Raw genomic sequence first — 16,095 nt, 5'->3', positions numbered from 1 at the left:
TTATATATATTGTAAGCATGGGTCACAAAAATAAATAGAAAAAATGAAAAAGTGCTGCCTCCTTTATCCTTTAAATAAAAAAAGTGAAAATTAAAAAACATTACTAGGAATTTGTTATATTTTTTTTAACAAAAAGCCTTTTACTTGTGCCATGCATCCTATTATTATTTGTATTATTATTATTATTATTATTTGTGAAGAAGACTAGAATGAATTGCATGTAAATCACAGGGAGCAAGAATGCCAATTAAACATTTTTAGAACAACAACTTTTAAGTGGAGAAGGAAAATAAATCACCATCTAACTAGACACTAGGCATGCAAACAAAATGAATAGCTGGTATTTAAAGTTGATTTAAAAAAACACAATTTAAACCAGATTTGTCACTGACTGAACTACTTTTAGGTCGATGTGAACGATGTATATTTGTCTTGTGTAGTCCCTCAAAGTGAACAAAGCCAATGGGTAAAGCAGGCGGAATCATTGCCCCATGCTGTATGCTGTTGTAATACAAGCACACTGATTGACCAATAAACAGATCAATGAATGAAGACAGTGACAAAAAGACCGTCTACGTAGTAGAAAGTTGTCTCGATGGCCAGACCTGAAAAGATAAACTTAAAATAAGGATGCTGCCCATAAATTCACTGGAACACTGACCGTGGTTTTACCCTAGATTACTTTACTCTCAATTGTCAAAGCGCATGGAGATGTTCATGGATAGTTGGGAGGATAGGGCGTAGGTTTGAGGATGAAGCTCTTAATGTCCAGTAAGTTTCAATCTTGAGCAAATGAGGATAGTTTATAGTGGCATGATAATGGGATGTGGGTGGAGGAGATTTAAGGTGCTGCTTCTGTTTTAATGATGCTTTAAAGTAAAATATACGAATTAAACTCTATTCAGGTACTCAAAGCACTGTACATACATTTTCTCTCATAGGTGGGAACGGAGTTACATTGATTTTACACACCATTTAATAAGTGCATTTTCATTTAAAATGCTAAATATGAACGCTTAGAGAGTCAACTGAAGGCGCAGAACAGGTGCAGCAGCTGAATGTATCTGATTTTCTATGCTTAATATTTAAATGCATCATAATTGAAGTAAGACTTTGGATTTATTCCTGAAATTAAAAAAATGTTTTGTTATATTTTATTAGATAACGTGATTTGGTGCAATGAGAAGGAGCCGGGACCAGTGCAAGAGGAAGCCCCGCTTGTGACGTTCAGTCCCCCGGCAGCCTCGCCTCCTCAGTCTCCGATGGAGCCGGCAAGGAGCAGCGGCTTATACAGCAATGAATACCCAGGAGACCGCCAAAAACTCCTTGGAGGGGTTCCTACTCCAGTCATCGTTGCTGAACAGATTTTGAAAAAAACAGACACTGGTAACCTCTCACCCACCTCCCCCAACGGGGAAAGACCCGTTGAAAGGCGCAGGGATGCAGCAACTTCGCCGCCGCCCGTCCACAGAGACTACTTCTCATACCCCTCGCCACCCTTGGGCAAAGCCTCCCACTATCCAAATAATATTGTGATCAGCAAAGCGGGAAAGGAGTACAACAAAACCATTTCGAAGGCGAATGTCAACGTATCCCAGCGCAGAGCGCAGGTGCTGGCCAACTTGCACACCGAAGGTTTGTCGGTGGAGGAGGTGGAGGACCGGATGCGTCACAGCCAAATGATTGGTCGCGAGCGGAGCGCCTCCTTCCGAGACGCGGCATCCCAGCAAGCAAAGTACGAGGCCCTGATTAAGCTGCAGCTGATAAAAGAAACACCCGTTCAAGTGGAGGAGACCCCCGCGGAGGTCGAAACGGACCATGCCACAAACCCTCACAAGCCGCACTACTCTCCTACCAAACCTCTTGCCAATGGCTTGGACAATATCAACAAGGTTTTAACCAGTGAACCAAGCCCGTTCATTCCGATAGGCAAAACGGTTGCTATCCCCGCTGCAACATCTCCTACAGAAAATAAATTTACTCGCAAAGTCCCTTCGCATAGCATTCATGATTCCAGCCAGGCACGCGTTCAAAATGAGATCAAGAGAACTTGTTCACTGCCCAGGCCGACAGGCTTTAGGCCTCAAGGGATATCTGTGCAGTTTTCTGGTCGGGGAGCAACAGAGGAATCAAGGAAGGAAGCGCTACGTCAACTGGGCCTATTGAAAAAGAGCGCGTGATGGTAACGTGGCTGGGAGGAATGCCGCGGTCTCTCAGGTGACTCGCCTCTGGGCGCGCGAGACCAGTTGAGTAGGATTCTTCACAAGTGTCGGGCGTATCTCAACAACAAAAGACAGTTGTGCTCTTGCACACAAGGGAGTTGTCAGACTTCAGCACGCACTGGAAAGTCATCATTAGCTACGTGACTGACAACCATATCCGAGGGAGGATAGACAGGAAATGTATGGCTTTCACTCAGAGAAGCCTTGTGTAGAGACAGTTTCCCACAGTAGGTGCAAACTTTATTAACTTAACCCGTAAAGTGACCTGCGTGGGTTTATAATCTGTACTCTGGCGTGGTTCGTGAAAAACCACCTTCAACCGAAACCATATCGATGATTTAATTTGGCTGAAAGTAGCTCTTTAAGTAACCCAGTACTTTACGACTCAGAGAACAAGCACGAGTATCCGGAATCGATTGCCAGATGTCTGGAACACTACTTAATGCACTGGCAAGAGAGGAAGACGTTGTATTATTGCCTTATATAAAATCTAGTTAGTAGCACGTGCTGTGATGGCCTGGAGAACCCTGGTGAAATGCCAGCATTGATAGAAGGGGAATGAGGTAAAAAGTTGTCAGATTTGTATTAACTATATTTACTTATAGTTTTGTGTGTGTGTGTGTATATATATATATATATATATATATATATATATATATATATATATATATATATATTCATGCCCTCTGTTTTTGTGTACTAGCCTTTCACACCTACACCATCTCCACCAAAGCCCTGTTCGGTGTATCGTTTCCTCCTGGTAACACATCTGGTGACGTGATGACTTGGAGGCGAGTTGCGTCTCTCAGGTGTGCCCCGGAAGCACGTGACCACATTTGCTCCGATGCGTTTCTGTCGGTGACCTTCCCTGGCTCAGTCAGTCCTGGGTTGGGCCAGGCCCTGTAAACACTTGGCGTACAACGTGCCAGTTCAGCTGACAGCATGTGAATGTAGGCATTGTGGCACAACATGAACAAACTCATTGTGAAGCCAAAGTTTAGACGTATTGTAAAATATTTCCAGCCCAGGGCGCGCAGTGTTTCATTAGCAATGCCTCACAAGCTTTGTAATGGTCCCCAAAACGTGCCAGGATTGAGGATGTTGCTGGCCAGAAATATCTGGCTCCTCGCTTGTCCCTTCACTCTGCGCCCACTACAATGAACATATACCTTTACCTAGGCATTCTGTCGCGAGTGTTTCATCTCGTTTTGAGACTATTTTTTTTATTCCACATACATTGTACCATGTTTGGTATGTGTTTTCATGTTTGGGCATGTACGTCACCAAATGAATAACTGAATCCACAGCGGATGTCCTGGTTTAAATACCTACATTCCTTATCCGATGATTCAAGTAACTGAACCTTAATGGTACATGCGTACCATAGACAACAATTTCCTGAGTGTGCAGATAAACATATGGCGCCATAATTCTCCAGGTGTGTCCATTTAGCGCTACTTTCTTTCAACGTGGCAGAGGAGGAAGTGGTTCCACGTGTTATGATTTGAACATCTCTAAAAAATTAATTGATTTATTTTTGCCATTTTGGTTACAATTTTCTTCCTACTTGACTGTAATTTTTGACCATTTGTCTTATTAAGGGACTTTTCCCCCATTTGAATACATAATATTTTATAAAGGATGTAACTGTTTGGGACATGTGATATCATTTTAGTACTGTAATGACCGGAATCATGCTTTAATTAAAAGAAACCTTGATTAAAGTTTCCTCCAGAGTTCAAAGGGAAACTACTATTGACGAGGTTTTAGTTAAGTTTTCAAATGGTCATTTCTAACACCAGTCACTGGTGTTGAACCAGCATTCAAAGGAGAGTATTGTTTGTTTATTTATACCATAATGAAGTAGTTTATCGGGCGATGAAGCAGTTTGTTAAATGAAGAAAATGATCCTGACTTATCTACGTTTTATTTACTGGAATGTGTATTTGTTTTCTCCTGTCCATAATATATCTATTTATTTTACTGAACGTTTTATGGGTCAAAATCTTAATTGCAACTAAAATGTTAACCTCAAAAGCCATATCATATGTAATCTGTGAAGCCAAGATTATAGCTGCTAATAAAGAACCCCTTACTAAAAAACATGTTTGTGATATGTTGTGCTTAATAAAAGTTACAGTAGGGCACAGCTCAGTTGTGGAGGGTGAGTGCTCTGGGTCACGCAGTAGGTATTCTAGTACCAGTCTTGGATTCAAGATGTGTTTATCAAGTTTGATGATGATGACGTGGGGGTGCTTGCTGGAGAGGAGCTTCAGTGTATTCCAGTGTAAATTTGAGGGGTTCAGGCGGGGACGAGCTCCTGATGAAAACACAACCTAATGTGCACCCTTTGTCCTCACTTACTCTCTTCCCATATATAGTGCTAAGGCTCTCTTTTTCGTTACATACAAATATAACATGTTACATACAACTGGAAACAAGGAAGGTATTTTGAACACAAATCAATGTGCATACATTTGAAAAAGCATTTACATAGATTTGCTATAGCATGCTTTTAAACTGCATACAGAAGGTCCTCCAGCTGTGGTATCCAATAATGATGGTGCCCTAGCTTTAGATTCTCCGTTGAACCAGAAAGATAGATGTTGAAAAATGGACGCAGGAAAATATTAGGAGGCAGCAAGGCCGGGGAACGGGGCAAAATGACAATGGGCAGTGGGAGAAGGGAGATCCGGGAAGAACATTGTGGCTTATAAAACCTACAGCAAACTAAAAGTTCCGGAGAGTGAAGAAAGATACAGGAGTGAAAAGAATATAGCCTCGAGGAATGCTGAAACAAAAGAGGAATAGATGGCTGATGCAAAAAGACACATGGAAAACGCGAGAACACAGCATCAGTAAAGGATAGTGGGTAATAGAGGGGATGAGTGAGTGAAAGGAGGTGAGATTGCTCTTGTTTGGAGTAGGAGGAGAGAGAGAGCCTGGGAAGGTGGGGACATTTTTGCAGTATAGGTATGCTGCCATGCAAACAAGTGAATAGATGGCTTGGAAAAACTAGTAAAGCGAGTTAGATGTGCAGAACTAGGGCTTCAAGGGGCAGTAACAGATCTGGGATAACACATTTGAAGAGCAGATAGGTGGCAGCCAGAGAAAAAGTAGGAGTATAGATATCATCTAAAAGGCTGTATGGTGATAGTCTGAAGATAAGAGGGATGGGGTGTGTATCGTTCCTATGTTCTGCAATCAGTAGATTCTCTTGAATTCACTTTAATGAGCTAAATGTGTAGCATCTCCCCAAAGCCTTAATTTTCGAGCTGATTTTGGAACATGGTAAGATGGATGATCATTGCTATTTTTGTAAGGATCAAATAGAGCACATTTCCCATTTGTTGTTTTGCTGCCCATTATATGTTAGTCCTAGACGTAAATGGCTGAAGCCAGTGTGCCTAAACATCGGCACCCGTAGTCAATCGACAGCCCTGAGAATACTTGAAACGGATTGTTCCACACCATTTGTAGTTGCTGTAGCTAAATTTCTTGCCTGGGCATGGTCAATTCGTACACACACTTTAAAGTCAAATGTAAATATATCATGAAATAGTGTTGCTTAATCCAATCATTCTATTGCATTGTATGAATTGTTTTTAAAAAGAAACTATTTATAGAAACAAACTGAATTTTTTTATTGTACTTCTCATGTATAATATTCGACTGTCAAAATGTTTAATATGTGTTTTAGAATTATTTTTAATCGTAGTATTTATTGTATTAGGGTTAGGAAGAATGCTTTTATGACATTTGTCGAATAAAGCTTTGAAATTTGAATTTGAACCACATACGCAAGAGTCACACACTGGGGACTTCGGGAGACAGTGAGCCCACAAGCAGTGCCAGTGCCTCTGTATTTTGGCACAAGCGTAAATGAACAGCTTGTATGAACTACCAAGCTATGATTACTCTTGATTATTGTGCTCTGAGTGGTGGCGAGAGGACTGGAGGGTCAAGCAGTGCCACAACTTCTACCCATCAAGCTCACCGGTCCTGGGATTGCGCCAACCTAAACGAGAGCGCTAGCACACCCTTGAATGCCACACCCTCATAAGAAACAGCCAGAAGGAGGAAGTCCTGCCTAATGACACAGCGGCAAAAGCTGCACAAACATTAAAAAATGATGAGCTAAAAATGTGCGTAGCAGAAAGAAAACTCAATCTGGAGAAAAACTTCACAGACAATTTAAGTGGGCTCAATCTAAACCGAGACATTTCAGAATTACAATTGGAAATGTAGTCTATAAACGAGTGCTTCAGATCACCGACCAACTCAGAGGAAATGTAGAACCAGACCTGACCCTCTAAACAACTGTGGCCCATCTTAAAACGCAAACCAAGTCACTTATGGGTAAGTTAAATATCTGGATAATAAATTCAGGAGGGGCAACGTCAGGGACCTTAAAAAGGGAACAGAGGGCTCTGATATCTACAGTTGCATTGGGAAGTTCTTTGTGGTCATCCTGAAGAAGAAAACTCATGCAACCTGGTCAATGTAAGGGCACACAGAGTGGGCAGGCAGATCAGAGAGCAAAACACTAGGCCCAGAGACTTAGTTGTGAAATGGCACAGTCATATTTGAAGGAGTGGATTATGATGGACAGCAAGAACATGAACATTTTTGAGTATCAAGGTACCCTAGTTTCCTCCTTTCCTGATTCCTCTGGGTCAATATTTCAGGGTAGATGAGTTTAGGACATGGACTCAACTACTCCTCCACACCGTTGGCGAAAATTCACATTGTAGGGCAGAGAAGCCATGATTACAAATGTGGAGGGGAATCAGTCATTCATGAATATGTGGGAGCCAAATCCCAATAATCATCTGAATTCCTATATTTGGATACAAATAGATAAAATAGTACCTAAGTAATTCTGGTTCAGGGTGTCAATTATATCTAGTGGTTGTAGACTACACTCCTCACTAGAATAACACAATTTAGCACAGTGAAACAAATAAATATTGGAATAGTAAAGAATTGAAACCTAGGTGAAAAATAGAGCAAAACGTGTTTTTTTAATACAGGAATAATTAAATGTGGTACAGAGAAAATATGCATGAAATTCCATAAAGGCTCAACATACAGAATCACAAAATGAATGGAAAATTATAGAATTCATTATTTCCTTAGTTAATAGAATCCATGTAAGAATCGGACTTATGAAGAGTATAGACTCATTCCATTAAAAGTCTTAGTCAAATGGACATAGGAAAATACAGTCTCCAGTTATAGCAGCTCTATTGACAGCTGTAACAACCAACAGAACGCCACAAGAACACCAGTTTTTGTAGAAAGGAGCAAATCCATTTCTGTCAGTTATTTTTCTTGTAATAATCTATAAATAGCTCTTGTTATTTCTTAACTTTTTCATCCAAAAAATCACAAGGGAGTCTTGCGATCACGATTTGTGTCAACGGACTCATTCCAAGCTTCCATTTAGTCTAGCTGGGTGAAGTACACTATAAGGTCCTAATTAGCTTCATGTTACATAGGTCTTCGTTCTGCCTACCTCCACACCCTGTCCGTCAAGGCCTCCTCGCCGCTGTTCACCTCGTGTCAATATGGTCAATTCTCAAAAGAAAACAGCCTAATGGAGCTACGACTAAACTCCAACTAAACTTGAACAGCTAAAGTCCAAGATCTTTTATGCACAAATGACACTTTCTAAAAATAGATTCTGCAAATTCAGTATAGGATGATCATGGTTAGTGCCACATTGACAAATCAGAAACTTCACGTAAATTTCAAAAGCATTAACACTAACTCACTTCTTAGGGTAAGATAAATCTTCCATCTTTTCCCTCGGCATCCACCCTCCGGAGATAATCAAGACATGCTCAAACATCTCTCTTACAATGGCTCATAGAATCGGCACTTCCACATCAACACTTCCTGCAGAAGTCCTTAAAAACGATGCTTTGGGTAGATGGTAGAATCTTCTTTCGCAGTACAGGCTTTCTAACAACTCTGCATATCACTATCACCCTTACGTCATTCACTTGGTGTTCAGCGGAGACAAAGGGAGAGATGGCTTTGCAGCGGGTCACTGATTGGGAGGGGCGAATAAGCTGGAGCAAGTTAAACAGAACATCAAAAACTAAATCTATATTAAAAATAATGGCAGCTTACATTAATAACTATTTCTCTCATTATCTACCCTTCTAAATGACTTGGGTAACTTATTTCAGGTGCAGCATCATTAGTTCTCGAGTTACAACTCGATGCATTATTTTAAAAAAAAGCCCAATTATGAGATACTTTTCACATGAAATATTCACATTTTCATATTTTTAAAAACACTAAAACTAGTCCTATCAGTCTAATGACTCAATAGTAACCTCTGATGTAGAACGCAGTAACCATGCACGTCCTTGGAAAATGGCAGTGAAAGACCAATGTGGCAGAAGAACATCTAGAAGGTGAGGTGAAAATTATGGTGTAGCTATCCCACTATCCAAGTTGGCAGACCTTCAAGCAAAATTGGTTGACTTTGTTGCCGAGTAAAATGGCTTGGCTTACTAAGATTCTGATCCATTCCCAGGGAAATGGGTGATTTGGTATTACCAGACCTGTTTATATACTTTCATGCTGCACATCTCCAGGTGGTGGCAGGATGGGGGTAGTAATGCAATCCTACAAAAGGCAGCTGTTGATAGATTAGGGTGTGGTGGGCTGATACCCATGGGACCTTCGGTGGTTTGACAAAATACAGTCTGCGTAGTGCTTTTTTGGCCCTCCACTTAAATCTGGTCTGGAGGTGTGGGATGGATTAGTGACTAAGGGTAAAAACTGTTCCATTTCCATTTCAAAACATGCAACTTCATTATACCCCCCACTTGTCACCAGCAACATCAGGGAATTATTTGTGAAAAGGAGAAATGCAGGACGATTTCATTAGTGTATCTTTTAAACCATTTAACAAATGCAACAAAGAGTTTGGAATCACAGGATTAGATGGACTGCAGCATGCACAGCTCTGCAACTGCAGTCCTCATCCGGTCAAAAAAGAAGACATAAGTAGGCAGTTGAGCACATTTGAAATGTACATTTGGAAAATGCAATGGCTTTTCAGACCTGGAATCCAACAATTACAAAATCTTCCACTATGCCAAGCTGTCTGCAGATGGTCATATGAGCTAGGACAGATGGGTGTATACCTAACCGGACAGTCACAGGTGAAGGAGTGGAATGAAGTATGGGACTCAATTGCTTGCACATTCAGGGAGTCTACCTATAAAGGTATGTACCATAGGTGTGTGACCCAAAAGTGCTTACAGAGAATCTAAATGGAAACTCAGGGTATGGCTGCTTTGTCCATCTACTGTGGGAATGTGTACATACACAAACATTTTGGAAGGAGGTCTAGGAGTATAATAAAGAGGTTTTGAGAGTTTCCGATCCCAGAGGTGTCATATCTGACTCTGCTGGGCATTAGATCACATCAACTGGAGGACATGTGGTACTTCTCCAGATGTTTTGTGCTGCAAAAATGTTGATTGTGATATTAATATTGGTGGATGCGATGTCAATGTACACCATGATATATGCATGCACAACAGCGGCAATAACAATATATGCAATGTGGTTGTACGCTATGGCAACTGTACTCACAATAATGAGAATGTCAGTAGATATGCGCTCAATGACAGGCATGTTCTATGTACATGCATTAACAAACTCATAATGCTGCTGTCTAATTCACCCAAGATGACCTCCCCATCAACCCAGAGTCCAAGCTACATGGTCAGACAGGCCATGCGACCCAAAACCAGGCTTACAGATTGATAGGTCACAGATGGGGTTACATTCAGCCCAAAGACAAATGCACAATCATGGAAAACCCTGATCGATCCCACAGATAGACAACTTGACCACAAACAGGTCTGAGAAAATTGGCCCCAATAAAACATATTTGGCCAAAGGCACACGTTCACAAAATACCACAAAATTCGATACCACATATAGTTAGGAACACTTAGCCTATCAGGACACAGCATGCACACCATACATAGTGATCACGAGTTACATATGCCAGACATCTGGACGCATACACACTAGTGCTTTCCGAGGTCACGAGCCATTGTGTCCTCCTTATTAAATGTTTGTATTCATGATTTATGACTAGGCCCAGACCCATATGCTCTCTAAGAATGTGAAATCCTTTTATTGTACCCCACAAACTGTATATAAAATCGACCAAATCTTCTGTACATTACGACTGTCTGTAGACACGAAGGGAAGAAATGGTGGTGTTCCAGCATAATAGAGGGTGGTATGGTGATTGTTTTTGATTAGGCTGTTTTCACTTTATTTCTTTTCTAGTTAGTTATGTCACTTTTCTCCTTTTTCTAATGTGGCACAAGCCATTGGGTGTAGGTGAAGGCCATCATATGTTAAAACTCATATTTGACCATGGGGGTGTGGCCAAGCGCCAAAGATGGCGGAAACGTCTTGCTAACGCTCTGCAGTGAATCCCCATTTATCCTGTGCATCCTCTGAAATTGGCGGTTTTCACTGCCTTAGCCTGCATCTACAGTGCCTGCGAGATTCGGCAGCACCCGATGAGGGCCTCCTGAGCCCCAACGGCCATTTGTGACAGTCCCGGGCGCTGCGGCCTGTAACTCTGCTGGAGCCAGGTTCCCGCATGGCGCTCGAGGTGGATGTGCGTCTCTGGCTGCATTCAAACCTCATGACGGCCCCTGCGGAGAACTCGAGACTGCCATGCTCTGCTGCCCCCTGAGTCTGTGGCTCCCGTCTAAGGGGACGTGGACGCCAGCATTTGAGCCTACTCTGGCTGACACCTGCCAAGCAGGCCTGAGCTGCGGGGAAGGGTGCTGTTCCCCCCGGCGGCCCGGTGACGGTTGGCGGGGCCTTGGCAGAGCAGGTAGACCTGTAACCTGCAATTGCGGTGCCTGCTCAGCGTCGGGGGGGGGGTGATTGGGCCTAGGGCCCCCCGTCTAGACATGGAGCGAGGGTCACCACGTAGCTTCTGGGGTGAGCTCCGGGGCTCGTGCTGCTGAGGGGAATGGTGGGTGGCCAGGAGGGTCGGCAGGGCCTAGGGCCCCCACCGGGGTGCGGCGCTGCACTCTGAGTGATTGCGGAGGCAGGCCGCCGTTTGCAGCTGTTGTTACTGCCCTGTGGTGGGGAGCCACCGGGGTCGGTCGGACCTAGGGACCCCTCCTGGACCCCGCGCACACTCTGTGACATGGCTGCTGTGCTGGGCCTATGGGCGGATGCTGCGGCATCTGGGCTGGTGTGCGGGGCCACGGGGGTCGGTCGGGCCTAGGGTCCCTCACCTGAAACCGTTGGGGGATCGGGAGGTGCCTTGAACCTGCGCTGCTACGTACTTTGGGACCCCCGGCTCATCTGCTGTGGCCTCCCTTCGAGGCCTAGCTCTGTGGAGCAGTATTGCGTGCTGGATGTTGAACGGCTCCGGATCCATTCGGGGGGGTTCCTTCCCGCCCTCCCTTTCTTGACCTAGGGCTGGAGCTCCTCTTGGTCCAATATAATGGGGTCCCCACCTGTTGTAGTCTTTGCCTGCCCGCTCTTGTGGAGGGCTCCGCCCCTGCAGAGAGCCCATACAGTGTTGCTGCAGCTGGTTAGGCGGTGGGGCCACAGGGGTCGGTCGGGCCCAGGGCCTTCACTTGTCCCTGGTGGTGTTATGCAGGCCCGGCTTGGTGTGGGACGGGGCCACCGTCATGGTGAAGATCCTACGTTAGCAAGGGGCCCCACCTCATAACCTGCGTGGGGAAAGGTGGGTCCCCCTTCTTCTAGCCCATTGATAGGGGTATCGTCCGGAGACGAGGGCGCATCGCAGGGCTCTGCCTGTGTGGTTCCTGGAGGCGGCCAGCCCAGACGGCTCTGGTGATACCTTCTGACCCCAGAGCCCACACATCTGCGCTATAGGCCTATGTAGACGGGCAGTCTACCCCTCTTTGCCTCTACTGCAGCAGCTTGCCTGGAGAGGTGAGCCATGGCTCCCAAAGAAGTAATGTGATATCTAGAGGGGCCCTGTGTTGGCTGGGGACACTGTGATCTGTCTCGCTGACCGGAATAATATCACCCTGCAGATGACGTAGCACTAGACCACAGTGCAGCCATTGACTCAATAGAAGCGCTGCCGGGTGGAAATACAGAGGCCGCTGGGGCTTGACGTCCTTACCTCACTCCCTATGCAGAGTGCCCAGCAGATTGTTATGAGCCGCCTACAAAATAATGCCAACTGGGATGCTCCCCCCAGGGCCAGACTGGGGCGCTGCTTCCGACCCAAGGATAGGCGTTGGAAATGAATCAACACAGTCCTAGCGGCGGTGGAGCGGATCAGCAATGCGCTGGACTTGACCCGCACTTCTCTTGGAGGGCCGAATGGACCTCATCACTTCCAACTTTACGCTACTCCGTGCTGACCAGCACAAACTCTCCGACGCGGTCAGCAAAATGGAGACCGCCATGGCGGACCTCCAGCCCCATCTGCGCTACAAGATCTACGCGACCGTGTCTGCCACCTGGAGGAGAAGGTGGACGACGCTGCAGGGCAATGGCGCCGTTATAATGTTTGCGTGGTTGGTCTGCCAGAGTGGGTGGAGGGTCAGGAGCTGGTGGCCTTCACGGAGGCCTGGATAAGAAGCCTGATGCCCTCCGGATCACTGTCCCTACAATTCGTAGTGGGGCGGGCCCACAGGGTACCTGCCCGCAAGCCTGCCCCGGGTTCCCGCCTTCGCCCCTTCCTGTTCTGCGTAATGAACTTCAAGGACAGGGATGTTATCCTTCGAGAGCTTGGCAAGCACCCCGGCCCTAAGATACAGAATGTCGCAGTTTCCCTCTTCCCGATTACACGGCCCTTTTTCAGCGGAGACGAGCAACCTTCAGTGCAGTGAAGAAGCAGCTTCGAGGCCTAGACCTCTGCTACTCTCTGCTCTTCCCTGCTTGGCTGCGAGTCATCCAAGATGATAATACCCTGTATTTTGACCTCCCCTCCCACCCCCCCACCCCCCACATAGGCCTGGGACTGGCTCGAGGAACAGGGGCTGGCAGTGGCACCCAAATCGACGGAGGAATCCCGGTCACATGAACACTCCCGTCGAGGCAGACCAGAGAACAGGAACAAAGGCGCGAGGCCAGCCGTGACCGCCCCCGGACCCTGCCCAGATCAGACTGGATTGTCAGGGGGCCCTGCAGAGGGCGATGGCCCTCCAGTCCACCAGATCTCAATCCCCGGCCAGATCTGCTGGCTCCTTGTCGAAATCCGGAGGCTCTAACTCCATGCCCGAGTGATCCATGGACACAGACTTTCCCCTGCTTCTGGACAATACCCCTCAAACAGCAGATGGCATTATTTGAGCCTGGCCTTCACTAGGGCATTATGTAACGCGAAGTTGTGTCACTGCTTCCTTCCTTTTTGATTCCCTGCCTCCTCTTAATTCAGGGTAACTAAGGGGGATGGCTCTTATACTAACTCTTCTGCTTCTCTCTTCCTAGCTCTGCTCTCCTCTCTCTACCTCTTCCTTGCTCTATAATACTGGTGCTTCCCCCCGAAGTTATATAACCACGCTCGTTCCGTTGCCATGATATGGCTTACTTGTTTGGGTGGTTCCTCACATTGGGTGGTTGCTCCTCTACAGTTTTAAGGTTTTTTATGGACTTGTATTATTAGGATTTCCTTTCTAACGCAAGTGTCGCTGTGCCCACAGACCTGCTGCCTTTACACATCGCCATCCCTACAGACCTGCTGCCTCTACGTCCTTCCCATCCATTGGGGTCCACCACATGGGGGAGTTCCACAGCACACAGGCAGAGGACACCGATCTCACTTGCCCCGATGACTGCTCTTAAAGTCATGACCTGGAATGTCAGGGGCATCCAAACACCCTCTAAGCACCTATTTTCAGCTTCACAAGACGAGTGTTGTACTTTTGTAGGAGACGCACCGGACAGCCTTTGAGGCTACCCGAATACGTTGGAGTGGCCAGGTATACAGTACCAACTATTCGTCCATAGCTAGAGGAGTGATGATATGGATTAAAGCAGTGGTTCCCTGGGAGGAGAAGGAAGTCCTGACAGACCTGATGGGGCGCTACGTCCTGGTGAGTGGCAGACTGAACGGCCAACCGATTTTATTAGGCTCCTTCTATGCCCCGAATGTTGCGCCGGGTACCTTTCTGAGTGATCTCTCAGAGATACTGCTCCGGTAGAAGGATGTCCCGTGGCTCTTGGGAGGTGATTTTAAAGCAGTGCTCAACATCTCCCTTGACCGCTCCTGTCCCCCTCCCACTAGTGCTACAGCTTCCTCCAATGCTCACCTTTTAAAAACCTGGTTGGATAACTGGGCTCTTTCGGACATCTGGCGGGAACGTCATCCTCACTCCAGTATACTCATTTTATTCCCCGGTCCATAAGTTACATGTGCGCCTCAACCGTATACTTGCATCCGCAGCCCTCCTCCCCTTGATACAGACGACTGATTACCTTGGTCGGACACACTCTGATCATAATCCCTTGGTGATGTGCCTGGCCTGGGAGGCGCAGCCCTCCCCGATTCCGGCCTGGCGCCTGCAGACTGGGGCTTTGGAGGACCACCTCTTCTAAAGCTCGCTAGAATCAGCGATAGCTAGTTATTTCGCACTTAATACAGGTTCCACGGACTCGGTTCTCACTGAATGGGAGGCCTTTAATGTGGTAGTTAGGGGTCATTGTCTAGGACAGACTTGGAGTATCCGCAGACAACTAGACTCCTCACTGGCCCACATTGAGGGACGGCAGCTCTTACTCGAGATGCAGGTTGTTGCCAACCCGGCTCAATAACAGTGCCTGGATGCTGCCCATACCGAGCGGGAGGCGCTTCTGGACTGCCTGAGGTGTCATAATTATCTGGCACATTTGATTCGCTCTCACTATGCCGTGGACAAAGCTGGGAGGCTGCCGGTTTATTTGATTAGACAAGAGACATTCAAGCACTAATGACTGAACACTACACTTTTCCTCTATGAGACCCTCCTGACGGACAGCGCCCAATGTGGGGTCCTTCCTGGACACGGTGGAGTTGTCCACCCTTACGATAGACCAATCCCTGAGGCTGGATTCCCCTCTAGTTGAAGATGGAATACGAGACGTTCCTTGTCCTCTGGTAATACTCCGGGGCCAGACGGCCTCCCAAAGGAGTTTTTAAAAACCTATGCGTAATATTTGGTGCCGCACCTCCACTCGATGTACATGGAGGCAATCTCGGATGGGACTCTGCCCCCAAACATGCGTACTACTAATGTGGTGTCTTTGTTGAAACCTGGTAAGGACTCCACGTCTCCCGGCTCCTATCGATCGATTGCAATAATGAACACGGATTATAAGATCCTGGCAAAAGTCTTGGCCAACCGGCTGGCTCTGCTAGACCCTGATATATTACATTCTGACCAGAATGGCTTTGTTCCGCAGCATAATACGGCCCTGAACATACGCCGCTACTTTCGGGTGTCGAAATATGCCCCAATCGCCTGGCCACTCTCATTTTGCTTGGTGTTGGACCTTGAGAAGGCCCTCGATTCACAGGCCTGGAACTTCCTTTTTGCTGTTCTGGCTCGTTTTGGAGTTGGTCCCTACTTTCTTGGTTTAGTGCAACTAATATATCATAATTCATCGGTTTCGGACAGGCCCATATGTCTTAAATCTGATTCGGGTGTGGTTTGGAACCCAACAGGGATGTCCGTTGTCCCAGCTTCTGTTCGCGTTGGCAGTAGAGCCGCTGGCTCCAACCTGGTACACACTATGCATAATCAGGCTCCGCACATAGACATGCCCATGAGGATCGGCCGAAATAATATTGTGCTCTTTGATTAGTCACTGTTCACGTCAGTCACTGTGCAATTAACCA

At 46.1% G+C, this 16,095-nt stretch overlaps 1 protein-coding gene across 2 annotated transcripts in view; it reads left to right on the top strand.

Annotated features, from left to right (window-relative positions):
• The window catches only part of PROSER2 (proline and serine rich 2), a 213,830-nt gene extending 209,505 nt beyond the window's left edge, over positions 1 to 4,325 (top strand). For both annotated transcript variants that reach the window (XM_086919992.1, XM_086919998.1), the window contains one exon: positions 1,162 to 4,325. In XM_086919992.1, the coding sequence (XP_086776118.1) occupies positions 1,162 to 2,180 (1,019 nt within the window). In that variant the 3' untranslated portion in view covers positions 2,181 to 4,325. The remainder of the gene's footprint in view (positions 1 to 1,161) is intronic.
• Positions 4,326 to 16,095: the final 11,770 nt, after the last annotated feature.

Source organism: Lissotriton vulgaris, chromosome 1_1 (assembly GCF_964263255.1).
Source record: "Lissotriton vulgaris chromosome 1_1, aLisVul1.2, whole genome shotgun sequence".
Lineage (NCBI taxonomy): Eukaryota > Metazoa > Chordata > Amphibia > Caudata > Salamandridae > Lissotriton > Lissotriton vulgaris.
The sequence above is the reverse complement of the archived record's forward strand: the minus strand, read 5'-3'. Positions and strand labels throughout refer to the sequence as shown.